At 37.6% G+C, this 26,362-nt stretch overlaps 1 protein-coding gene across 1 annotated transcript; it reads right to left on the bottom strand.

Annotated features, from left to right (window-relative positions):
* Positions 1–244: 244 nt before the first annotated feature.
* On the bottom strand, positions 245–25,986 carry ANLN (anillin, actin binding protein; the record flags this gene model as incomplete). Its single annotated transcript, XM_010293556.1, has 23 exons — positions 245–420; positions 812–984; positions 3,045–3,152; positions 4,668–4,754; positions 10,306–10,418; positions 11,405–11,426; positions 12,172–12,210; positions 13,598–13,654; positions 13,734–13,782; positions 14,744–14,870; positions 16,697–16,879; positions 17,742–17,877; positions 18,521–18,668; positions 18,994–19,145; positions 19,711–19,937; positions 20,425–20,541; positions 21,444–21,564; positions 22,049–22,156; positions 22,293–22,486; positions 23,440–23,659; positions 24,365–24,714; positions 25,160–25,444; positions 25,833–25,986. Coding segments are annotated over 23 exons (3,294 nt in total), but the record flags the coding sequence as incomplete, so codon positions are not given.
* Positions 25,987–26,362: the final 376 nt, after the last annotated feature.

Here is a 26,362-nt window from a genome sequence, read left to right as displayed (position 1 = left end):
AAGAGAATGTACTTAGCTAAAAACAACTTCCAAAAAAGGAGTTACATAAATATTTAGCACATTTAGAAAGAGCTAATTGCTTCCTACTAAAAGCTAGGAAGTAAAAAAGTTAAAATTCTTAACATGAAATAAAAATACTGCATAACATAGTCCTGTATAATGTTACATACTCTCTCAAATTTAAAGCATAAGTGACCCAGAGGACTTCACACGTTTTCATTTAAGGTTTTGGGGGGTTTTTTTGAGTTCATTAAGGTTTTTGCGTACATATTTTCTTCTTATTTCCCTTCCAGAGTTTAAAGCTTTCCAATAGGTTTGTAGCAGGCATCGGGCTGCCACATGCGAAGGTCAACAAGAACTTGGTTAAGCTTTTGCATCCAAAGGTTACGCTCTTCTTTAGTATCAGCAGACAGCCAGTTCCTGAAAAGTGAAGAACTCAATAGGTTAGATATGTCTTTTTCCACCTCTACTTAGTTATTCTGAAAAATGTCAAGCTATCCATGAAAGCCCGAATAGTAGGGGGGGAAAAAAAAAAAAAAATCAAATATTCCATGAACCTGCTACCAAGCTACCTGGCATTACTACTTCTGGAGAAGTGGAGTTCTTCTCAGAAGGCTGAAGTGGGACAACAAGACAAATTAGGACTAAATGTTATCAAAACAGCTCAAGTGTCATCCCAAAGTCTTAGCATTTAAATGAGCTTTGCATTGACATGTCAAAGTTGTAAGGCTCCTATGTTATTAAAACTATCACTTGAGGGCAACACCCCTCCCACACACATCCCACAACCTTCATGATTTTATCCACTCACTTTGTAACACAGAGCGTGTCTCTGCATTGGCTGACAAGAGTCTCTCTGTCATCTTCCCTCTGAGGACGGACAGTTATTAGTTCAAAAGTGTTGGGACGGGCACAGAACTCCCTGTTGGCAGGTTCAATCTGATGATTAGTGCAGTTAGCCAAGTTTATCCGGCCCAAAGGATGCTGGAAAGTGAAATTAGTTCATCAGTCAAGAATATTGCAATCAAGAGTAATTCTGAACAACACATGCTTTTACACTTTCTGCCATATTAAGTGAACACCCCAAATCAATTGCTCCATACAAAAAGAGGGACTCTCTGCATTTAAGAGACATAGCTGAAACAAGATTATATAGACAATGGAAAATGCCCTTCTCAGCCATGTACAATACAGCTAACAAATCCATCCCTTACCAAAGGCTTAGGCTCTAGAAAGGTATCTCCCCCTTATCTTTTTTCCTTAAATAAAAAAATAAAGAAAATCTTTTTACCTTTCAAATTCAACAGAACTTCATACTACAACCCAAACTGATAGAGTAAACCCTGTCAAACCCTACAGAAAACAAATGCTTTAGGGACAATCATTCTTGTTGAAGCCTATAAGCATATGGATTCATCTTCAAACATGCAACTAAGGCACCTAAAGTGCCAAATCCAGCTGCGTTAGCTCCCTCTATAGTCAATAGCTAGGCTCCTTCAAAAAGGATTTCAAATTTCAAGGCAGTTACCTCTTTCTGCTGACTATAGACAGAGGCTCAGCTGTATGCCTAAAGTTAGTTACAGACCTTGGCTCCGATTCTTCACACCTACAGACCACCTCATCAGGGAAATGTCACACGCTGCTCTTGGCTTGGAGAAGAGTTTGCTATTTATTGGGCATGTTCACTACACTATTCCACAGATAGTTCAGATAACCTAAGTTACAGGGGGAAAAAAAAAAAGGCTTGCTCCATTTCAAGAAAATGAAGAAACATGCTGCATGTTTGTGATATATGTGCAGCCATGGGAAATTTATTTTTAAAAAATCCATAGTTTAAAGCAACCATGCTCAATACTGATATTTCTGAGCTACATCTTTCCCTGCATGGTAAAACAGATATAGTAGGGGTATGGGGAGGATTTTAATAAGGGTAGATTTAATACTGCTGTAGATGATAATATATCGAAAAAATATAGCTGACCCTTTCTCAGAATGATAGTGAAACAAGTCTAAAAGATGTTCAAGAAAAGGATCTGGAAAACAAAAACAAAGCTGCTTTTTTCAGATAAAAGCAAAATAGGAAACTTCTTCTTGCTTAACTCTCTTTTTTTTTTTGCCTATCTTCTATAATAGTAGGCAGAGATTTTTCCCTCTCTCCTGGCAGGGAAAGAAAGTACATTGATATATTTTGGCAATGTCAACTATCAGCATATGGTCTTCCTCTGTTAACAGGGAAGAAACTAAACTCAGGCATCTGGATTGGCATACAAGACCAAAAAGGACTAGAGTTTGCCACAGAGTTTGGGAAAGAAAGTGTTCTGCCAACAAACAAGCAAGTGTTTAATGGTAAATTGCATAAGCGAGTCAGAAAAAAACTCTTGAAAGTAGTCTTTAAGGACCTGTAAATATTTCAGTATATGCTGCAAGAACAGGCTAAGGAGACAAGAAGGTTCACCTCAGTGACAGATGAACCTCTCATTTGTCTCATTAACTAGACAATAACTTAGGTTTCTGTAAGAACGATTTAAAAAGCACCAGTCTCAGCTATAATGTGTAGAAGAAAACAATGACTGCAAATTGGACTGCAAAGTCCATAATTACAGCTATGTATTCTATATTTTACAATATAGAATTGCCCACTCTAATTCTCTACTGTACTAAGTGTTAAAGTCATTATTTTGTCTAAAAATTAAGGCCACTAGATACAGTCTGCTTATTAAGCTGTACAAGTCTGATCAATTGCAATTAAATAATCAGTCATTTGACAAGCACAATGGAAAGCCTTAAGAGTAAAGGGGAAATTAAATGTGGATCTTCCTCTACTTTTCCCCTTTCCTATCAGATAAAGTGGTCAGTTTCTAAGTTTGCCCTGATTTATGAAGATGAGTTCCCTCCATTCCCCAAGGAAACTTGAGGAGCTTGAATCTCATGCTTTGAATATACTTACCTGTTTTAAGCCTAAACATTACTGTCATTAAAAACAAACAGCCAGTTGTGTAGGGTACTACAGAACTTTAGCCTTGAGCTTTATAAAACAGCATTACCTTTCGTTTTTCATCATCTGGGTACGTCCAGTAAGATATACAATTTCCAGAAAGCACACACCAGCGCCTATGCCATGCTCCAAATCCACTAACATCTTCGAACATAGTCTTAAATAAATAAACAAATAAATAAATGAGGTAACATTATATCTTGAGCTTGGTCTGTACTCAACTATTTTTTCTATCAGAGTGGTTCTGCAAGTACAACCCTTCACAGGAGTAAATGTAAGAGAACAAAAAAAAAAAATATACTGGGAGAGACTTCTATTAATATTTTTTTTTCAGATAGCATAGAAAACAGGCTTATGCTATCATACTCAAAATGCACCTATCACTGCTATTTCAAATTACCAAATTTTCATATTGACAGTGGTAAGCATTCCCATTCTTTTAAGATAATGGAAAGTTACTTAGAGTAGACTCAGAATGAATGGTTCACAAAACATGTATAACATAATTTATTGTAATTGGCTATTTAAGTCATCTTTGACTTACAATTCAGGATTACAAAATATTTGGCTACTCTGCAGGCCACACTCAGGAGTCCAGTCAGTTTAAAAGAAATTAGAAATTTATTTTTAAATGCTTATGTTGGCAATTATTTTACTGGATGCAAGATTATGCCAATTTCAAGCCCGATTTCCTTAGTACTGGAATGGAAACTTTAGTATCTGCCTATTATCCCTGATCCCTCCTGAACTTGTACAAAACTTTTTTTTCCCCCCAATTAATTTTGATGTGTTGCATTTTTTCACTCTTCACAATTGAGATTATAATTTTTAATGGTCCAGGGAGTTTCCAAACCCTTAATCTAAAAAAAAAAATATAATATGCATATACACCATTCTTCAGGTTTTACATATTGTATAGTAGACTTATTCAAGCAATTTTTTAAATTAGTGCAAAAAAAATGGGATAGGAAATACCGTAAGCATGCAAAATGTTTTCAGCTAATGAAGTTTGCCCAACTTCAGTTAAGTAAAGGGAAAGGATACAAAATGAACTACTTGAAAAGAATTTAAAGAAATTCTGATTTCTAAACACACCAAAATAACAGCAAATGTTAACAGTTTGCCAAAGTATTTCCCTAGCACATTTACTGCCACCTGCTGGACGTAATCTATGAGGCCCAATCAGCTGCCTGTTCTAAGTCCAGTTTTAGAGACAGAACTACTCAAAATGTTTCTCAAAAAGTACTGTCACTTCCTCATAAGTTGAAGTCTGTGAACACGGGGGGCGGAGGGGGGGGCGGAGAAAGTCTTTTGTTAGGAAGAATTTGGTTTTACTACAAAAAAATTCCAAGATGTCCTGTAAAAATCTGTGGCACAGAAGTTAGATTCCCACCTCACAGATAATAGCAAGAGGAGGTTAACTGAAGTTCAGAATAACAAATGAACAGTGTTTAGAAGAAAAAGATATACAAACTCCTAAAAGGTAGCTTTAATTTAGACATGTTTAGAAGATAAACTAGGAAAGTTTTAAGGTCTGGTTCAGAGAGCAAAAAACCAAGAATCCAGCCAGTTTTAGGCTTCACAATTACTACAAATACATGTGTGAAGTTAAAGTGACTACATTTAATAGGACCCATAATTTCCAACAAAGTAATTTGAAATGAATACCTACCAAGAACCCTTTCTCCTCCACAGAAGAGTCCACTTGGCATTTTAACTTTAGATATATGTGACCTTCCAAAGGAGACAAAAAGGGAACCTGCAAAAAGTAAAACAATTCGTCATTTAATTTTGATACCTCTCAACTCTACCAGTTCAAGCAAGCTACCAGCACCAGGACAGTTAGCACTGTCTTGTTCTTAGGATCTTCAGCCAAAAGAAAAAAAGCGGTCAGTCTCAAGCAAGACAGTAATAATCACTTTTTGCTTTGAGTTTATTTAGAAGCTTTTCAAGACTTATTAGTTTGCTCAGGACATATGCACAAACATGCTTCTATCTAGAAAAACAGGCACTCCAAGCATGGTTAAAAACAACACAAGGCACCAGTCCACATCCTGCAAGCTTCTGCCTCAGTTTGACATTAAACTGTTTGGAAAATATCAAAGTGGGCTTAAACAGGATTGGTATTTGGATGCCATAAGCATTTTTGATAGATACTGATGTAGTAGTGCCTACTCAGTTAAATATTTGTACAAAAAAACTAGAAGCAGAAAAAGTAATGAAAGCAGGTCTTAACTGGCACTCAAGGTGTTGAAAACCTGTGTTAAATCATCTCTAACAAAAGAGGTTCCAAGCCCGAACTTCTACCACTGAAAAAAACCAAGCAGCGTAACTACCGTTCCAGAAGTTCGTTAAATGGTTATTCAATATTCAAGAGTTTTGCAACAAGGACTGCCTTTGTCCTTCCCCCAATACCTCCATACGTAGCACTGCATTACATTGAGCGCTCCCACTGCTACTGTCAAGTAATTACATCCCTTCTTTTTTCCCCACCAGGAAGCCAAGAGACAAACCAATAATTCAACAAGCAAATGCTGATCTGCAGGGCATTCTACATACCATATTTTGTTGCTAATCTGAACAAGCATTACTGTATGAATATTGCAGGAAAAAAAAAAATCAGAAACATTGGTGCTTTGTCTTACTAGAAAACACAGAAAGGTTGATGGTGCTGCTCAAATACAAAGAATGAACCATTTGCCAGGGAGTAGGCATGTGTACAAAATAATGAAGTAGAATCACAGAATCAGTAAGGTTGGAAAAGAAATCTTTCAGATCATCAAGTCCAACTGTCAACCCAACACCACCATGCCCACTAAACCATGTCCCAGAGTGCCACGTCTACATGTTCGGTTTTTTTAACACTTCCAGTAATGGTGACTCCACGACCTCCCTGGGCAGCCTGTCCCAATGCTTGACCACTCTTTCAGTGAAGAAATTTTTCCTAATATCCAATCTAAACCTCCTCTGGCACAACTTGAGACCATTTCCTCTCATCCTATCACTAGTTACTTGGGAGAAGAGACCAACACCCACCTCACCACAACCCCCTTTCAGGTAGTTGTAGAGAGCGATGAGGTCTCCCCTCAGCCTCCTCTTCTCCAGACTGAACCACTCCAGTTCCCTCAGCCGCTCCTCATAAGGCTTGTTCTCCAGATCCCTCGCCAGCTTTGTTGCCCTTCTCTGGACATGCTTCAGCAACTCAACATCCTTCTTGTAGTGAGGAGCCCAAAATTGAACACAGTATTTGAGGTACAGCCTCATCAGGGGCACGATCACTTCCTACTCCTGCTGGCCACACTAGTTCTGATACAGGCAAGGATGCTGTTGGCCTTCTTGGCCACCTGGGCACACTGCTGGCTCATGTTCAGCCGGCTGTCAACCAGCACCCCCAGGGTCCTTTTCCACTGGGCAGCTCTCCAGCCACTCCTCCCCAAGCCTGTAGAGCTGCATGGGGTTGTTGTGACCCAAGTGCAGGACCCGGTACTTGGCCTTATTAAACCTCATGCAACTGACCTCGGCCCATTGATCCAGCCTGTCCAGATCCCTCTGCAGAGCCTTCCTGACCTCGAGCAGATCAACACTCCCACCCGATTTAATATCATCTGGAAACTTACTGAGGGAGCACTCAATCCCCTCATCCAGATCATCGATAAAGATATTAAACAAGACTGGCTCCAAAACTTAGCCCTGGGGAACACCGCTTGTGTCCCGCCCCCAAATGGATTTAACTCCATTCACCACAACTCTTTGGGCTTGATCATCCAGCCAGTTTTTTACCCAGCGAAGAGTACAGCCATCTAAGCCCTGAGTAGCTTTTAGAGCCATGGAATCAATGTTGATCAAATGGAATTAAATTTTGCTCCTGGTTAAGATGAACAAGAATAATCCTCAGTAGTTAAAAGTGTACATCTGTAGGCCTCAGCAAACCCTGCAGAACACTGAAACAGATTTATGGTTAGAAATCGATTGCTTTTGAATTGTAGGCATACCACAGCTTCCTCCCAGACACGATACATGTGTGCACAAGCAGGTGATGAAATCATTTTTACACATTAGATTTACTCAACTAAGACAGCATGCATGGCTTGCTCATGTACTTGCCCCTACAGTACAACACAGCAAAATTTTGAGCACCAGGTATGAGTCTGCATAACTATTTGAGAAGCAAAAATAGTAAAATGTTTGCACACAATAGAAATAAGTTGCATCAGTCCTGGATTTTTACCAGTAAAGACAACTATAACCCTACATGATACACCAGGGAACACTGGCTTATAACTTCCCAAGCCACAGTGAAATCCATTTCTGAACGAGGGCCTGAAGGAAGTTTGGCCAATTCCCCACTTCATGTTTGTGGTTTTCGCATTCCTTTCTAATTTATGTCAGGACAAAAGAAACTGCTTTGTGGATTTTGAAGTTTGCCAGTGAAGAGCTGTGTTACCATAAAGCACAAAGGCTGTATAACAAACTGAACATATCAGTTACGCGGAGCCTACAACACTATTACTAATCACCAAAGCAGGTCTCAAAACACCCTCCTGTACACATTGACTAGAATGTAATATATTCTCATTACAATATATCCCTTTCAAAGGCAAGTGGGGCAGAGGTGGAAGAAAGCAAGCAATTTGTTGAATATCCAGCTAGATGAAGAGAAAACTAAAGCCCATGACTAGGCTAGCTAGCATTCTAGTGTGGTCATTCAGACATCTTAAGAAGTTGGCTTACTGTCACAGAAGATTATCTGTAAAGATACTTAAGATAACTCTCAAGAATTTGCAAAAAATTGGTTTCTTAGGGGGACGTTTGATTACAAATAGGAGATGATAGACACTAAAATTATCACCTGCTTAATTTTGAGAGAAAACATATGTAAAGTTATATAAAACACTCTTCTGAGTGATCCAAGTTAACTATTAACTAAATAAAACTATTTTCAGATATTAAAGACAAATAAATTCTTTTAAGTGTATCAATTTATGTAATTCCTAAAGCCAAAAAATGTATCTGCAAAGCAAAATATTTCAATTATACATTTATGTACAAATAAGAACCTCGTATTTTGGTGTGTTTAGCATTTTCAAAACTTTAGTTCTTTATGATCACTTTTTGCTTAGAAAACAAAGGTCATGAAAGGTCTTGACAGAACAAGGTCTCAATAGAATAAAAATCAAGAGATTTAGCTCCTGAGTGATTTTCCATCAGTAGAGTAGCTGATTCTATGTTCTGTGCAGTTCATCAAGAAGTTGGCTCAAATTTCCTGACTAGCAATCTTTAAGAGATGCATTGATTTGTTTTGAAGTAAGAAAAACTCTCCTCTAGTGATCTAGGAAGACAAAAGACACATGCTACTAAAGGAAAAACCCTAGGTGGCTAAATAACTGAGTTCTTGTAAAAGACAGGGAGTAGAATTTTGCAAGTCTTAAAGGCTCCTAACATCTTATGTTTAATTAGTAAATCTTTGTAAGCATTTTCTTACAAGCAGAATTAAAAAATAAATACTGCAAAAAGGCCAGACAGACATGAGCAACATGCACTAGGAAGCAGTTTCCTATTTTAAGTTATAAACTAACGGATTATAGCAACCTTGTCCTGGAACATATAGCCCAAGAGTTCTTTTTCCTCCCCTTCAAAATTTATCTAAGGGAAAAAAAGAAACATGCTCAGTGTGATTAGTGTAAAGTTAACATTAAAAAAAATTGAGACAGTTATACCTGAGTAAATTTTGGTCCTTTATATACTGAATTTTAATAGTGCATATAAAAGGGAGGAATAAAACTTAAAAAAACCCACTGTGGCAGCAGTTTGTTCCGTATTAGAAATGCATGGAGCAAGTTAAAAAGCAGCTGTTTGGTACAGCCACAGGCCAAGTCAAAACTGAAGCTTTACAGAGGTGATAACTCTTTTTTGTTAAATTTTCTAACAAAAAGGGAATTCTTACTCATAACTGTTGAAGTTTACACCTGGAAAAATGTAATCAAGTGATGGTTTCCCTGGAATTCTATTTGAACTTTGTGCTTGTGCTACAATTTACTAGTCCAGTCCAGTGTCCTGTCCTAAAGAGTAGACTAAAAAAGTTCAAAACCAAATTGCTGAATTTAATGTAAAAGCTGATTCCCATAACTCCAAGAACAAGGGGTTTCCAATCACCAAGCCATACACAAAATAAAATTTCTACACATGTTTCTGGTTAAGAGGAACATTTATGCTGAAAACCACAGCTGGTACTTCTGAAGTTCACACAGTCATTAACAGCAGTGCAATTCAACTGCTAAGTTCTGCAAACTGTTTCAGTAAAGGATTCTGTTTCTAGCCTCAAAAAGTAAAACTTCGAAAAAGCAAGCTGGGATTATTGCGATATTTTGTTCTTTCTTGTGCACAAGCACCACCAATTCTTGTTATCTCATCTCTCATCAGAAGCTATAATTGCAATACTACTATCATCACAATAAGGCTTAATTAGCCAGGAAGAAAATGTATTCTTAACGCTGCTATTTGGATAAAGCTGTAATTTAGTACTACCATAATCTGTAGTAATTTTTGAATTCATTTAAGTTATTTCAGGATAGCTGCTGGCATAAACACGTATTAAAATAGGTTTTAGGTATAAGATATTACAAGGTTAGAGATTACAGTGGATGTAAGAATGTATTTGTTAACTTCTTGTAAGAGCAAGTAAGCATACTCTGTTTACACAAGGAACTAATGGTATAAAACTTTATAATAGCTCTCTTTCAAAAATATTAAAATAGTTTGCTTCTACAAATGTAATTGTGATATGAAAGGAAACTCATACTCCCTGCTATATTCAAATGGTAATTTTTAAATCACTTAAAGGCATAAAATCTCAAATACTTCATTATCATTAAAACACACTAAATGTCTTATTTAGTGATAACTGCAAGGCTCTAAAGGCAATGAACAATACGAAGACCATGTACAGAGATGCTAACTGTATACATCAATTTTTTGTCAGTGAAAGCAAATCAGTAACCAAATGCCTTCATTATCTTTGCATAACCATAACCTACATTGAGCTACAGAAAAGAAAGAACATCTGGCATAATAACATAAGTCTTTTTCTATTGTAACTCAAAATTACATTTCAGTCATATTAAATTTGAGTAACAACAACTATACATAAAATTTTTTTATATATATATATATAAAAAAAACCCATATATATAAACTTATGTGCTTCATTTCTAGGATGGTAATTTCTCCTGGAAACAGTAAACCCAGATTCATATTTGTTTTTCTAGTAGTATGCAATTACCTTTGTATTAGTAACCAATAATTTCCATTACCTTGTCCAATGCAAATTTGGCATTTCCTACAGAAGACAGTGATAGCTTGTGGGACCCAACAAGGATGAAATTAGTAGTGCGTAGAGCATTCAGGCCACCTGGACTGGCCATGGCTGCGGAGAAAGAAGTCATAACACAACACACAATCAGGATACTGCAAGGCTTAAAAAAGTATTTATTTATACTAATGTATGTGTGCCCTACTTAGTATTCCAGGAGAGGCACTCTTTGCAGTGCAGCCCAACAGCACATTCAGACAGGATCTTGGTGCATACCATTCCTCCTAGTAGATCTTTTCTTTCAGAAAGAAGTTTTGAAATATTCACAAAGGAGAAGACAAGGCATTTTTGGAATTCTCAGGGGGACAGAGAACACTTTAGGGCACACTACAGAGCGCACATGCTCTACAGTAGGAGTTTGACTCTTAACCTCTTCAAATGACATGCTGCAGTCTTCTGGCATTTGTATGCCCATATTCTTCTTTGCACTTGTATCAATAGAAACACGCACTATAGCTCGGGCACAGGAATTTGACTAATTGCAGCAGCATGGTAGACATTCCATGATTAGTTCATAAACTCCTTATTGCTGCAATTTGTACTAAAGCTAGCTCAAGTATCTCATACTGTAGTCAGACAAGTGTATAATGCATTTTCATGTAGTTAGAAAAACACTCAGAGATGCTGTTCTTCTCCCCCAAGAGTCAGAAATATATAAACATATTAAAAACAAAATACACAAAGCACAAGCTATACTTCAGAATCTGTTCATATTTTCAAGTTTGTTCTGTATTTGTTGACATCAGACTCTAGTTTAAAATCTTGAAATTTGTTTCAGTTCACCTTTTCCAGGAAAAGGATTTTAGCCACGGGCATCTGATACTAGATACTAACTTTGATTTTGCGAAGAGATCTTCCATTGAACATAGTGGTAACTTAGATAAAAGCACAAGGCCAGTTTCTGGACTGGCAAACTGACATAATTCTGTGTTTATTACTCCCACATTATCATCTCTTACAAGTATTATTTGTTGATATACTGCTTTAGACAGCAACTTTAGACTACTCATCTTGGCATAAGATATTTAGATTTTACTTACCTGGAGTAAGAAGGGTGCTTTTCTGTGGGTGGTGGGGGGCGGGGGGGAGAGAGAAAAATAAACCTTAGTGGAAAAGTAACTTCTGACAATTTCTACTGAGGACTAAGATAGGTTAGAAAGAAACTAGATCTGAAGTACTTAAAAAAAAAAAACAACAAACACAAATAAAGTAAAAACAACTTGAAAAGAAAGTCAAACTGAATCATAGAATAGTTTGGGTTGGAAGGGACATTTAAAGGTCATCTAGTCCAACCCCCCTGCAGCGAGCAGGGATATCTTCAACTAGATCAGGTTGCTCAGAGCCCCATCCAACCTGACCTGGAATGTTTCCAGGGATGGGGCATCTACCACCTCTCTGGGCAACCTGTACCAGTGTTTCACCAACCCTCATTGCGAAAAATTTCTTCCTTACATCTAATCTAAATCTACTCTTAGTTTAAAACTGTTAACCTTTGTCCTACTGCAACAGGCTCTGCTAAAAAGTCTGTCCCCATCTTTCATATAAGCCCCCTTTAAGTACTGAAAGGCTGCAATAAGGTGTCCCCAGAGCCTTCTCTTCAAATGTGTAGTAACTGTGTATTTCCAGCATTACATATGTAGAGCTGTTACGTATTTCTTGAGCTGATGGCTGAAGAGTTTGGCAGAAAGCTGGACAGTTTGTAGGGTTTCTAGTAAGGGACACAAAGAGCCTACTATGCGCACAGCCTTATTTAGTGTGAGAATATGGTCATAACCGGATCTTGTTACAATATTACATTCATACTTACAGAGGTAATAGATGTTAATAATCTCTTTGGAGTAATAACCTGCAAAAGAATATGAGAAGATAAATGTATTTGCTACTGAATTTGTCCATCACATTAGCGTGAAAATTGGACAGTGAAACTACTGAAGGCTTATCTAAATAAATTTTGAATGGATACTAGTTGTAATGAGTAAGTCTTGTGTTTTGTCTGAATGTAATGCATTTCAGTGGAAGGAATGTCACATATCAAAGAAATATTTATTGCAGAAAAGTTTAAGTATGCATTAGCTTGGGATAGACAACATGTGTTTGAAAAAACCCAATCTTAGTAGACCTTTTTCGTTCACATACAGGGTTTCAAAGTTACATTTGCTTATTAAAGATAACACTTAATAACACCAGTACAGAAATGTTCAGTGTGCTACTGTTGTACATTATCTGTATTTTCAGATGAAAAACCTCAAAGTTTAAGTGAAATTGTATGTTAAACATGAACTGGAATTATGTACTCATCTATTCTCAAAGCTGAAAGACAGGTATAAGCAGCTTGTCAAAAAGCAGATAGAGGATGCCATCAGCAAACCTATAATCCCACATCAGCAACTTACCTACAATGCCACAAAAACGTTCAGTTTTAAGTAAAGATTCCTCTAAACTACAGCACAGGAGAGAAAGAAACCCTGGACTTCAAACTGGTTTTATTAGGAGATAAGTGGAAGTCTGCTTCCAACTGTTTTGAAAGACTCTCAAGCTCCTTGTTTTTATTAAGTGACAGATATCCTGACAAGGAGGAAATCAGACCTAAAATCGTTAATAGACTGTGTGCCCAGATATTGGAATGACAAGAAAAAAACAACCCAAAACACAGCACCTCCACAAAGCCACTGGCTTGTTTGGGGTCACAAAGTCTTAGTAAAGCATTAACACTTGAAATGTGCACACTATCCAAGCTGAAACGTTTATGTCCAAGGAGTTATTAGAACAATGTTTGCTTTAAAAAAAGTAAGCATCTGGTGCTTTTGCTTAATACTGGGAACAAAGAGAAGTGTGGCAGTTGATCAATAGAACCATTAAGACAAATCAAACTGCAGGGTAGGGCATATTGACTGGTGTAGTTTAAGTAAAGTGGAGAATAAGTGCACTAAATCACTATCAGAGGCACCACACCTAATGAATAGAAGTTTGCAATGCATTTTGCAGAACTGGTAAGACTACTTCTCCTTCCACTCCAATATATGTCAGACTCAACCAAGTGCTGCAGGTCCAATCCACTAATAGCTGCAGGACTCCATAACCCATCTGTCGTTGCAGATGTTCCAAGGAAGAATAAGAAGAGTAAACGCAAGCAACAGATTGTCTAAGACTCAGTCAGTTCTCCCTGAACACTGCAGTCTTCCTAGTATACCTTCTGTTGAAATACAACATACTGATTTTCATGTTTCATTTACCTTAGATTTATTTGCCTTTTTCCTTTTATCAGTGCTTGTAACTTCTTTTCTCTGCACCTGTAACGCAAGGAGGTATTAAGAAAGTACAGCACATCACTCTCCCTTACACATCCTCTGGACAGGAACTGATACATACCAAACTGTAAACTTCTATATTTATTTCAAAGTCATTTGACACATCATGCCTAAAAGGGAGGAGGGGGAAAAAAATAAGTTAAACACAGACTGAAGCAAAAAGGGGTTTTTGGTTTTTTAAAGTTACTTTTTACTACTTCCGTCCTCCTGCTCCTTAAAACTATCCAGGGAGCAGCTAGATTCTACACAAAAGAGAAGCTTAGCCATAGTGCTGACTAATAGCTAATCTCTTACTAGTAACTCCTAGTTTGTTCCTGCAGGCCAACAGGGCTGTTTGAGATCCTTTCAGTTCTACAATAGTACTCTTCACTGCAAGCAGCATTGCTGTTTTTAAGAATTGAGTGTATTACTATTTGAAGACATTTTCTAGAACTCAAAGAACAAAAGGGGAGGGAAGACACGGGGCAGATAGAGTGCATCTACCATTTCTCAGATTGCACCCTTCAGTCCACTTGCTGGCACACATTTCTAGAAACAGAGATTGGGGTTTTTGAGTAAACAGCTTTAAGTGAAAATTCCAGTTGAGTTGGACTTTAAAAAGGGAGTTTGCTTATTTATTTTGGAAGACTTTTGCTAACAAACAGCCGTTGAACTGTTGAACTCACAACACCTTTTTAGCTAGCATATGTGAGTTGAAGTTTTAGTTTTAAAAGCATTATTTTTTCCAGATACCAAAACCAAAGAGCTATATAAAATATTAGATGCTGCAAAAGAGAAGAAACACATAATCTCAGGCAGAGCAATCCATCTGTCATTGCAGGTGTTCTAGGGGAGAACAAAAGTAGAAAAAGCAAGAGATAAATTAGCTGATGGATGATAGAATAAATCTAGATTGCTCTTTTGAGAAAAGTGCATTCCAGCCGTTTCTTGAAGGAAGAAATACCCATACCATAAGATCTCACTGTATTTGTTTGCAGAATTTGACATCCTTATATGAAGATTTTAAACTTTTTTATGCATGCTCCACCATCAGAGTTGAAACTAGTTCCAAAGCAGTTTCTTTATACTTACATAGTAAATGTCGTAGTAAAAGTAAGGGCATCTCCATTCAGGGAGCTGGCAGTACTTGCTAATGGAGTTGCAACCATGTTTTCTGCTCCAGATCTCAGTATAATTACATAGTAGTAATTTCCTGCTTCTGTAAATACATACCAGATGGTTTTGTTAGCCAGAGGTGTCCAAGTATCTAAAAACACTCAAGTACTGCATTGCTATTAAACACATCTCTCTTCCACCCCACTTAAACACCTGATTACAGTCAAGATTTGCTTATAAACTTACTCTTAAAACAAGGGGTTTTTCCTACTGTGTCCACTAGTAGGACTGTCTCCACAGGATTCACAACAAATGCATTACTGCCTGGAGCATCTCAGGCCAGACCTACACTACCCAGTGCATCAGAGGGAATAGGAAGAACTTTCAGTCATATTCAGCAGTTAATCTTAGTTCCTTACGCTCTGTTGTTATTCTCTAGGCCTGCCAGCTTAATCATACATCAGCTTTTGCTATTGCCTGTTCTCATGGTTTTTTTCAGTCCTATGAAGGAACTGTTATCCAGGCAATTAATTTCCCTAACTTTTCACACAAAGGGGAAAAAAAAAAAAAAGACAACCACAAGTAGACATGTCAGGTGATTATTCGGAGTTTGTGCAGCAACTTGTTGAACAGTATAGCAATAGCATTGCATAATATCATACCATGTTAAAAAAATCCCAGAACAGTTCAAGTGCTCTGTTGTATAGGACAAGTCACAGCTGTCAGAACAACTGTTGAAGACTCCAGTAAGCATTGATTTGTACTCTTTATATTTGATGTTCTCTTCAGAGATGAAAGTGATCAATAGAGCTTCTAGTGCACAATGTATGACAAATGCTGCACTTCCAGAATAAAGTTTTGATGACAAATAGTTCATAGTTGTTTGTTCAGACAATTTGGTTTTGAGAATTACTGATAGGATCTAAACTTATACTTTTGCAACCACTAGAGGGGCATTCCTATAACAGAGATGAACTGACCCATGCAACAAGAACGGTAGCATCCGGGAGTGGGGTGGTGGTGGTGGTAAATTAAGTCAGGTATTTACACTTATATTCTTGTCTGTGGCTTTATTTGAAAATAAAAAAGACACACTTTTAAGTTTCATAGGATAGTTAAATGAGAAAATAAGAAAGGCTACATATGAATTCCTCAGAAAAAGTTTTGCAACCAATATTAAAAAAAGACTTTGTCTAATGACTTTTGTCCTCAAGTTTTAATGAGGCAAGAAGTAGTAACCTGTCTAGCTACTATATAATGCCACAGAATGATAAAATAGCCCTGATTATTGTGGGCTTGCAGATTCTTTAAACAGCCACATGACAGAAGCTTACAATGTTCCAGGATAAGTCTCTAGACCTACAGAGGGATATTGCCAGATATTCCTCTGGAACAAAAGAAGAAACAAATCCACATTTTAATACTTTAATGACTTAAATATGACAACATAATGGAAGAATAGTCTTTGTAAATTAAGTATTTTTGGATGTTAACAGAAGGACTGAAAAAAACTTCACACCATCACAGAGGTCAGAATTTATGTGATGGTATTTAGTACTAGACTTGCATCCATCGAAAAAATTCCAAGGCAGCAAGAGGGGAGACAACATGAGATACAAAATTCCACTCCCTCCCCAACAGGTTACAGAGAACCACAAAGAACTTTCAGACTGTCTGGGAAAGTCTTGATAAGTGTCTTGAACCTCACAAGCCAGCAAAGGATGCAACTAAAACCACCATGGAAAGTATTGAAAACATAGCCAAAAAGCAGATCAATTAAATGTAATTGCCAAGTTTTCGTGGACCCCACAGTTCTGAGAAACACCAACAGAGAAGACAAAAAAACCAAGGAGAATGAACAGGAAATATATGTAGGGAGGATAGGGGACGAGGGAGGGAAAGGGTAAAGCTTTCAGTTGCTAGTTTTACCTGGCTTTTGAACTGTACCGCATACAAAATCTGCTTTTAGAGGTAGACGCATTTCTGAAATGGAAACAGATCCCCTGGATGGAGCAAATTCCATGGATGTAGAAGCAGCTTTATTTCTTTTACAATGAGGTCCCTCACTCTTCAGTTTATTCAATTCTTCCAATAAAGCAGTTCTCTTCTCAGCTGCATAGGGAAATTAGTTAATTATTAGTTGTAACATGAAAAAGTAGTACTGAACAGGTTTTTTTGCCATAAGTATGTAAAATGCAACAGAAATGTTAATCATCTTCCAGAATAGTAAGAATATGAGGGACAAATTGTGAGGCCGCACCTTGAATACTGTGTTCAGTTTTGGGCCCCTCACTACAAGAAGGATGTTGAGGTGCTGGAGCGTGTCCAGAGAAGGGCAACGAAGCTGGTGAGGGGTCTGGAGCACAAGTCTTATGAGGAGCGGCTGAGGGAACTGGGGTTGTTTAGTCTGGAGAAGAGGAGGCTGAGAGGAGACCTTATCGCTCTATACAACTACCTGAAAGGGGGTTGTGGCGACGAGGGGGTTGGCCTCTTCTCCCAAGTAACTAGTGATAGGACAAGAGGAAATGGCCTCAAGTTGCGCTAGGGGAGGTTTAGATTGGATATTAGGAAATATTTCTTCACTGAGAGGGTGGTCAGGCATTGGAACAGGCTGCCCAGGGAGGGGGTAGAGTCGCCATCTCTGGAAGTGTTCAAGAAACGTGTGGATGTGGCGCTTCAGGACATGGTCTAGGGGACATGGTGGCTCTGGATTAATGGTTGGACTTGATGATCTTGAAGGTCCTTTCCAACCTAGTGTTTCTGTGTGATTCTGTGTGTGACAAGAAAGATACCAAAAATGTCCTCTTGCCTATAGAAGAGGCTGAGACAGAACAGATATTACCCTCTCCTGTTTTCCAGGTGATAAACTATAAATATGCAGCTACAAGGTAGCATAACAAATGCATTGCCAGAGTTCATCAATTCTTCCCAAAGTGTTCATGACAAAGAATTGAACTTAAGTCTAAAAACCTACTTGCAAGGAGAAGAAGTCTCTCTGCCTCTGCTTCTTCTTGTGACCCTTTTCCATGTTCCTCATCAAAACAACAGTTCAGAGCTTGACTGGCTTGATGAATCACTGTCTGCTGCATGTTGATCTCATTATTCAGCTCCTGGAGTAAACCAGTAGTAAAAATAAATAGCAAGAAGAGAAAGATTTAGTGTTACATTCAAACAAGGAAACGTTTTGAGATTAGCATTTTTGTAGCTATGCTTCAGAAAAATCAGACCATTTAGCTAGTGAACTACAAAAATGTTGTGGTTTACAGTTACTTCTGCAAAAGAATATTGCAGCACAACTTTTTTTGACCTCAGAGGTAATTTAAATATGGTGGGGAGTGAACAACTTCAATGTTTGTACGCTCCATATCCAGTCTAATCTTCCCTTCACCGGGGTAAGCAGCAGTTAACCAGAAATTCAGCAATGTAGGAGAACGAGATACCAGTAAAGATCAGAATGTTGCCTACTGAAAGTATGCATTTATGAATCCTGCCTAATTCAAAGGGAGTAATAAGATAGAGATTCCCCATCCCCTTCTCAAAATGATGGTTTGTTCTCTCCAGGCTTACTCTATAGCATGACCCTTCTAAGAGATGTGGTAGCTGTTCAAATTATGTAGTATCATTCCCTACCGTTAGATATTTATGCTAAACCATGTAATTTTGCAGTTCTAAGCAGTATGTTAATGTCCTGGACGTTCACAGGAGAAATTAAGTAAGCAAATAATAAATTATAAAAAGGACTTTAAAAAGTACCTGCATTTTCTTTTTGATATTAACTTGATCAGATGGGCCATTCTTTTTCATTTCTAGTTTGGAAGCAACATCTTCTTTGCGAACAATGATCTGCTTTATTGAAGGACGCTCGGTTTCTTTAAATCTTTGAGATCTATATGCATCAACACTTTTAAAAGAGGAAACCCCATTAAATGTTTCACAGGTGTGACAAGCTATTTTTTTATATTCATATGTTTAAATCAGGTATTGATGTTTTCCAACTTGCCTAAATGGCTTAAAAAAAGCATTCTGTCAGCGTATTTTAAGGTTAAGCAACATAAAGACTAAACAGAAACAGTCTTTGATAACGGCTGAGATCTTGGAAAAAAGCAGTTTAAGCATTATGCTTCATTAGAAGAGTGTTACATTAATAAGACATAATTAAGACATTAAGCCAGTGTCTTAATTTGCACACCTACAGAATCAGGTGGAGGTTTTTTTGTGTTTATTACCTATAGGGAAGATTGCGATCTTCTGACACAGAGCCAATACTGTCTCCAGATTCTGCCCTGGGGACTTTAGTCCTTTGGAACTTTTCAGACTTCAGACTTACATCACTGATACTGCTACCTTCACCAGTTGACTTACAAGGAGAAACAAAGGCCTGAGGAGAAGAAAAAGTTGTATTACAGATATCTGTCTACATTAATCGTTATCTGTTTTCTCTCACCTTTACTTGTTTTGCATATAAACAGCAGGTTTGGAGGCTGCTTAATACTATTTAACAGACATTTTACAAATATTTCCTAGAACACGGAGCAAGCTAAATTATTAATTTATTTTAAAGACACCAATAGATCCTTGAACTCAAGATTTCACCTTTATGTATCTGTACCAGTTTGGAAACTAATTACTTCTCTTCAGATTTTCATCAGTAACCACTTCACTGAATGCATGTATACCACTGGAAGTCCAGCACAGGTAATAGATGTATATACTCGAGAGCTTGATTTAGCAGAAGTTAAACCATTTGTTTAGCAGAGCATCCAATATGCTATGCTCTTTTCAGAGGAAAATAACTTTACCTCATTATGTTTTCATTATCAAAATGTCATTTTTAACTTCTGTATTTGCCCAGGTATCACAATACAAGAAGATATCACTGTTCACAAGCAAATTGTACATCTATGTGATAAACAAGCCTTTCCACACCTCCTAAGAACTCTCACCTCTGGACCAACAGATTCCACTAGAGGGGTTAGCAGAGACATTGATGAAATATTCAGTGACTCTTCCTGCTCATCCTCATCACTTTCACCTTCCAGGCTCATGCTCATTTCTTTCTTCAGCTTTTCTATGTCTGGACCATCCTCTTGAAGAACTTCAAAAATTTCGTTTATCACTTTTGAGCTATTCATCTCATCATCCACACTCATTTCTATTTCATATCCTTCACCTGAAGAGTGATGTTTTAAAAATATTAGTAGCATCAAGACTAAATTCTTCATTCTAATTAAATGAACAAAAAGATAAGCCAGCTGTTGCACTTCATCAGGCATACAGAAGCCTAAAGTATACTTATATCACATAATCGATACAGAGAGGGAATAAAAAGATGCACTTGTCTAACAAGTTTCAACATCTTAGTTCAAACAGGTCTGAAACTTAACTGCAAGTCCCATAGTAGTCATATCTGTCCTTTCCCAATAAACTTTTAATATCAGCTTTTTAATATTCCTTGAAGACTTGAATGTCAGGAGAGAAGGGCTATGATTAAAAGAAGTTTCCTGACTTGTTTTATATAAACCTCATTACAAAACACACAACAAATGTCAGCAGATGTATGATGAATTCATTGTTCAGACTTGAAGGATATTAACTTTCCTCTGGACAAGTCACAACATACAGCTAAGTGCGTTAATATAGATCTAATCAATACAAACCTTTTGGTTTCTCAGCAAGTTGTTCAAGTGTTGAGACAGACATCGTTTTTATGGGGCTCTTTGGCTCAGTGATCTTCAGAGGACTGGGTTTATCAGTCTCTTCACGTTTAGGAGCATCTGAAGTAGTTTATAAAAAAGTAGTCACTAAAGATTATGCCTAGCCTTTGAATTTTTTTTTTTTGTTGTTATTAGATTTTGGAAGTTTGATAATATAGCTGACAATTTACAAGAAGCCCACTACATTAAGTATTCCAGTCAGCTCGCTGTCAAAGAATTAGCACACACACCCTCTACAACCTGTACAGCTAGACTTCTGTCTGGTAATCAGAACACTGTGATAGCACAAGAAACAATGCTGAAACCACAGTAGAGTGCAGCCACTCAAGAGAAAAGGGAAAATTTAAAAAACAAAAAAAAACACCACACAAAACCCACGACACCCAAACACAACCCAAGAGCAGGATATCATCTTGTTTTTCTAGAAGCATACTTGATAGCCTGTTTGCCCATAATGTCTATAAGAAGCATTAACTAAGTTCACTCTTTTTTCACAGAGAACTGGAGGCTCTTCCACTCAGTAAGCACCAGAAAGGACATCATGAGCATCTCAGAATTCTTTTTGTGACCCCTAGTATAAGAATTAATATCATAAGGGGGTACTGACAAGGGAAGAGTTCCCTCCCATTAGATTATTGTGGAAGTTTGGATACTCGGGTACAGTATAGATTAAATATGTAACTAACAATTCTCATTCACTCTTCCTACACTTAACGTACATGGAAGTATGAAACTCAGGGAAGTCCACCGAGAAACAGAAAGGCAGTCTTTCCTTGCTAATCCTTCAAGTGGTATAGGATAGCAGAGTATTATTATCATACGAGAAGATTTAGAAAAATCAGTAACCAAATAAGACGTCCAGTTCCAGACATCAGTGCTACTAGCCTCGTTATCTGCTCACGAACGTCAAGGGCAGCGCTTCAGTCCAGTATTAGTCACAGGTGAACAGCAACAGCTCTTACCTGAGGACTCCACACTGGGAGACTTTGCTAGTCTTTCACCTGCTGGTGTGTCTTCTGCTGATCCAAAAGCGGTGGCATCTGAACTAGGAGGACGTTTTGGACTAGCCCGAGATTGGCTTTCCTGGCAAAAATAAAAACAGTACATTCAGGAGGTAATGTTCAAAGTGTCTAAAAAAAACTGCCAGAAGGAAACACATTTTAACACCTGCTAGGAAAAAGAAGTTGCCTATCCTATCAAGAAGGATCCTATTTATGTAAGAAATTCGGCTTAAGTACTAAATACTAAATTCAGTGTTTGTGTGAGGAGCTTTCTTTTGTTTTTAAAGATACAGAATATAAGAAAACCACATTCAACATCATCAAAAAATAAATCAATCAATTGGCTTAAAGCAATATCACTTGTCTCCTTACTTGATTCTGCGAGAAGAAAAAGATCTAATAATTTGTTAATAATCTTACAATACACTTGACAAGCAGTCTTGCACAGCCTAGGCATTCATAAAGCATAAGTTTTTGTCTTTTATTTACATGCACATCTATCCCTGTGTTCAGAACATGTTAATTCACAGACTATCATCTTCTGATACATAGAGGTAACACATTACCATTTTAGCTTCTGGAAGTTTTCTCTTCGAACTTTCACTTTTCTCTGCACTCCACAGATTGCCCCTATCAAACCGGCCACGAAGGCATGCAAGTTCTCGTTCACGTTCCTAAGCAAATAAAGGGGATCAAGGGAAAAGCTGACAGCTTTAAGATGTCAAAACATTTCAAATTCCTCAGGTAGGTGCAGAACAGTAAGAATCTTCCCCAAGCTTATCAACAACCTATGAATGTAGCAAGTCATACCTGTTTAAGCTGAAGCGCTAAACTGGCAGTAGAGGAATTTTCATTTTGTTTGAGAAGCCTTTCCTGGATTGTCCTTGTATTTGGGGTAACAATGGGTGTTCTGCACCCTGGAGTATTTGTAGCAGGACTCCGTGCACTACGCTCTTGACAGCGCTCCCCAAAGCGTTCCAGGAAGGGCTTAATTCCTGATCCCCCTACAAGGACAATTGTTTTGCCTTGAAAGAAACTCTCAAAAATACTGAAAGAAATCACTGCAATTTTGCATCCTGCTGAAGGTTCTCAGTTAATCCCTCTCCTTTACAGCTCGTACTCCATTATACTTTATACAAACTGAACCTGAAGTGCAAATCACCACAGTAACAGAACATTGAAGTTAATAAAGCAGCAAATCAGAGCAAATAGATGTCCTTCTCTTGCTAAAGTCCATGCATGATCCACCACTTAAACGAGTGGTTTGCTTTTTCAACATTTCCTCTACAACCAGCCTCACTTGCATCCTTCATGTAAATGAGCATTCTAGTACATAAGGCAGATACATTGTTTGGCATCCACACCACTTTACTGAGCTTGTTTTTTACTTTTACTCTAGCATATCTAGAGACACACACTTGCTCTAGAGGCAAGACTTCAGGCTGTTAGTCCAAGTTTCTGACCCAACAAGCAGTTGAGTTCAAAACTAGGGACAGTCACTTGTTTCAACATCAGTGCTACCTCTGAAAAGACAGACACTATGCAAAGGTAGAGCATCTATGTTAGCATTTAGCTTTGATTTCTTCTAACATATGCAGGCTCTTTAGCTTATATAGATTGGATATTATAGTATCCAACAATTTGAAAGAAGCTTTGAATAGTCTCAATTAACTGGTGTTAGCAGGATACATTTGTACAGAAAGAAAAGCTGGACTGATTTTGCTCTCAAAAGTTACTGAAACCATGTCCAAGAAAAAGCCCCTGCAAAATATGGAAGCTGTACAACTTACAATAATTATCACAGACCAATTCAGGATTTTACTCAAGTTACAGGAAAAATAGAAATTAGAAATTATCTGATACGTTACCATAAACTCTTAACTAATATGTAGTTTTCAACACAGGACACATAAGCTTAATTTGAATGAACATTTATTGAAGCTGAAAAACAGCCTACCTGGTGTTGTGGGTTTACCCTTAGGTTCAAGTTGCACATGTGTTCCTTTGACTGGCTCTTCTTTGGACTGAACTGGTTGAGGCAAAGTTGGTTTTGCTGTTTGTGTATGCTTTTCAGTTCTCTGAGGGCTGCACGGATTCTCTGTTATCAATTGTCGTACTTCAGATTCCTTAAAACAGTGAACAGTGACTCTTGAGGATTGTGTTAAATTATTTGGATCCTTAATAGAAAAAGAAATAGCATTAAAACAAGACTGTACATTCTTATTCTCTCAAGAGGAAAAAGAATGAAAGCATTCTGCATAGCATACTATAACATAATACACCTATTCCATCAACAATAGAAAAAGCTGAGAGCAATTGTTAGAAGCTTTTTATAGATTTTTTTAATCCAGCATTTCCAATTGCTTCAGCATTTGAATCCAGGTGCTTTTGCCAGCTACTTTAGATATTTTCCCCTATTTCCCTAAACAAGGCTGCACATGGCAGATATGGACATTTCATAAATGGCATTAATTGAACAACAGGTATCTGGTACTACTATTTTCAACATCCCGATTGAATTTTCATACAGCAATAATATTTACAATTTAAGTCAATTAAGTATATGAAGTTACAGAGTGAAACTAAGTATCTCTGTAAGAAGCCCCCTTCTGACAGTCAAAAGAGCAGCAATCAAGTACTTTGACATCAACTTTTACAAGATTTGTAAGTACACTCAGCTCTAAGTTTCAATAAAAGGGATTCTAAGCTGTTTCAGGTCTGCTGTTAAAAAGGACATGTGGAATTGCAATAAAGCAGAAATTGTAAATAGACTAAGATTGCTCATACCTAATCTTTAAATTCAGATTAAAGAGTTATGAGTTAACATTTGTCACCTCAATACTCAAATCAATTTTTAATCAGCAACTAAATCAGACACTCACCGCTGCCTTTGAGTTTGCTGGTTTATTATTAACAGAAGCCTCAACAAGCCTTTGAGAACAGGATGCCGCTTCCTGCTTTACACTGCTACTATTGATTCTAGCAGATGCTCCACTTGTAGTGGACAATTTGGATAAACAAGTAGTGCCAGGCTGTTCTTGTGTATTGTTTTGCTTTGCAGATGGATGACTTAGGTCATCTTCCCAGGAACCAATTGTAGCAGCAAGGTTAGCTAAACGGCCTCTTCTCCCAATAGGGGTATCACTTGCCAGGGCATTAGATGTCTGCTTAGGTGGAGAAACAGACAGATCTTTTGACTGGAGGGGAGACAGAGCAACACATTCAGAGGGATCTGGAAAAAAGAAAATACATTTATTTTGCTAATAAAATATATTGATATATATTTACATCTTTTGCATTTCACTATATGTTGAATTTATCAACAGTTAGGTGTTCTTGCCATCAATAGACTCAAGCTACTAGCTCTAAAGGCATTGAGAATAACCACATTAAACTAAAGCTCATTGCAAAGCCAATTTTTAACCAATTTTTTAACACATTTTTAACCAAGCAGTTTACTATTTTTAAGTCACTGTTGTGATAAGCATCACATCAGTAGGGAAAATATGTATAAAATTAAGCTGTAGTCAGTTTCATTATTTTGGGCCTTCCCCAGTGCTAAGAATTCTTTACGAAAACATAAGCATTCACACACACAAGATCACCTTCTGCTGGCAAACATCATCACCAACGCAGACACTGAAAAACACCGATACTACTTAGCAAGTAAAACCTACCCTCACTATCCCAGCAGCGTCGCTGCTCTGCCAGTTTCTGCATACGTGTTTTGACTGAAAGGGCTGCAGGAGTTTCTGACCCGGTGTTTGTTTTTCCTTTCTCAAGAGGCTGAACCAACAAAGCCCTGTTAGAAGTAGTTACATGCAACTCTGAAGTCATCTCAGGAGAATGATGGCTTGTGGAGCTTGAAGGAACTGGCTGTACGTTCTCTGAACTGGAAGCTTGAGTCTCCATATTGTTAGAGCAGAGCCTCTTTGATGGTGATGGCTTTGTACCAGGTTTCACTGTATAGGTCAGAGTATTCAAGCAAATTAGTATTCAAACAATCCAAAAATATTTTCAGAGACAGAACAAAACTGTACTGTAAATAAAGTTACGATTTATGAATACCCTGATACGCCTCCCAAAAAACTGCCCTTCCCAAATTCTACCAAGCACAAGGCACATAATCTTTGGCGTTATACAATTATTTTTAAATAGCTTACTAATTACTTTGATCATCTACTGTCAGATTAAGCTAATCATTAGCCATATTCAGGCGTAGGGATCAGGTAACTGCATCCATCACTGTCTAATTTAAGATAAACACTAAGGGTTTTCCCTTGCCCTTAGAGAAAAAGGAGATGGGACTTGTATCAAAAGACAATCTTTATTAAACTTGTTGCAAAATACCTTCTTCACCAGGAAGAGGTGCCTGGTTACCAGTTTCTAACAAAGGCTCTCTGACCCTCTTGGTCTGCATTGTGGGTCTCACTCCCATCTTAGACCGCTCAGCCATTTTCTTCTGCAGGTTCTCTCGCCTGGCACGGGTTCTTTCAAGGAGTTTCTGAGTAGTCAATAAATCATGTGTTACTATACATTGGAACAAATGTGTTAACTAATAATAGCTCAAATTAAAAATGTTTTAATTTTATATAGGATATACTAAGATTCACAATACCGGAAACTTATAGTGAAGGGTACATTAAGACAAACGCAGCACTCAGCTGTTGCTAACTGATCTACTTTAATGCAATGCAATAGAAATATTCAAAAGTCTAGTTTTCTGAGTGCCTATCTCCTCCTGAAAGCAGAGCTAACAAAACATGTTTTCTACACTGTCAACCATATGGTTTTTCTGTCTGTCTCCTTTTTCTCACTGTGATAACCCCTTATCTCCATACTTTGATTTCACCATAGCAACACCCACAGCTTCTCCCATT

This window comes from Phaethon lepturus, unplaced genomic scaffold (assembly GCF_000687285.1).
Source record: "Phaethon lepturus isolate BGI_N335 unplaced genomic scaffold, ASM68728v1 scaffold11008, whole genome shotgun sequence".
Lineage (NCBI taxonomy): Eukaryota > Metazoa > Chordata > Aves > Phaethontiformes > Phaethontidae > Phaethon > Phaethon lepturus.
The sequence above is the reverse complement of the archived record's forward strand: the minus strand, read 5'-3'. Positions and strand labels throughout refer to the sequence as shown.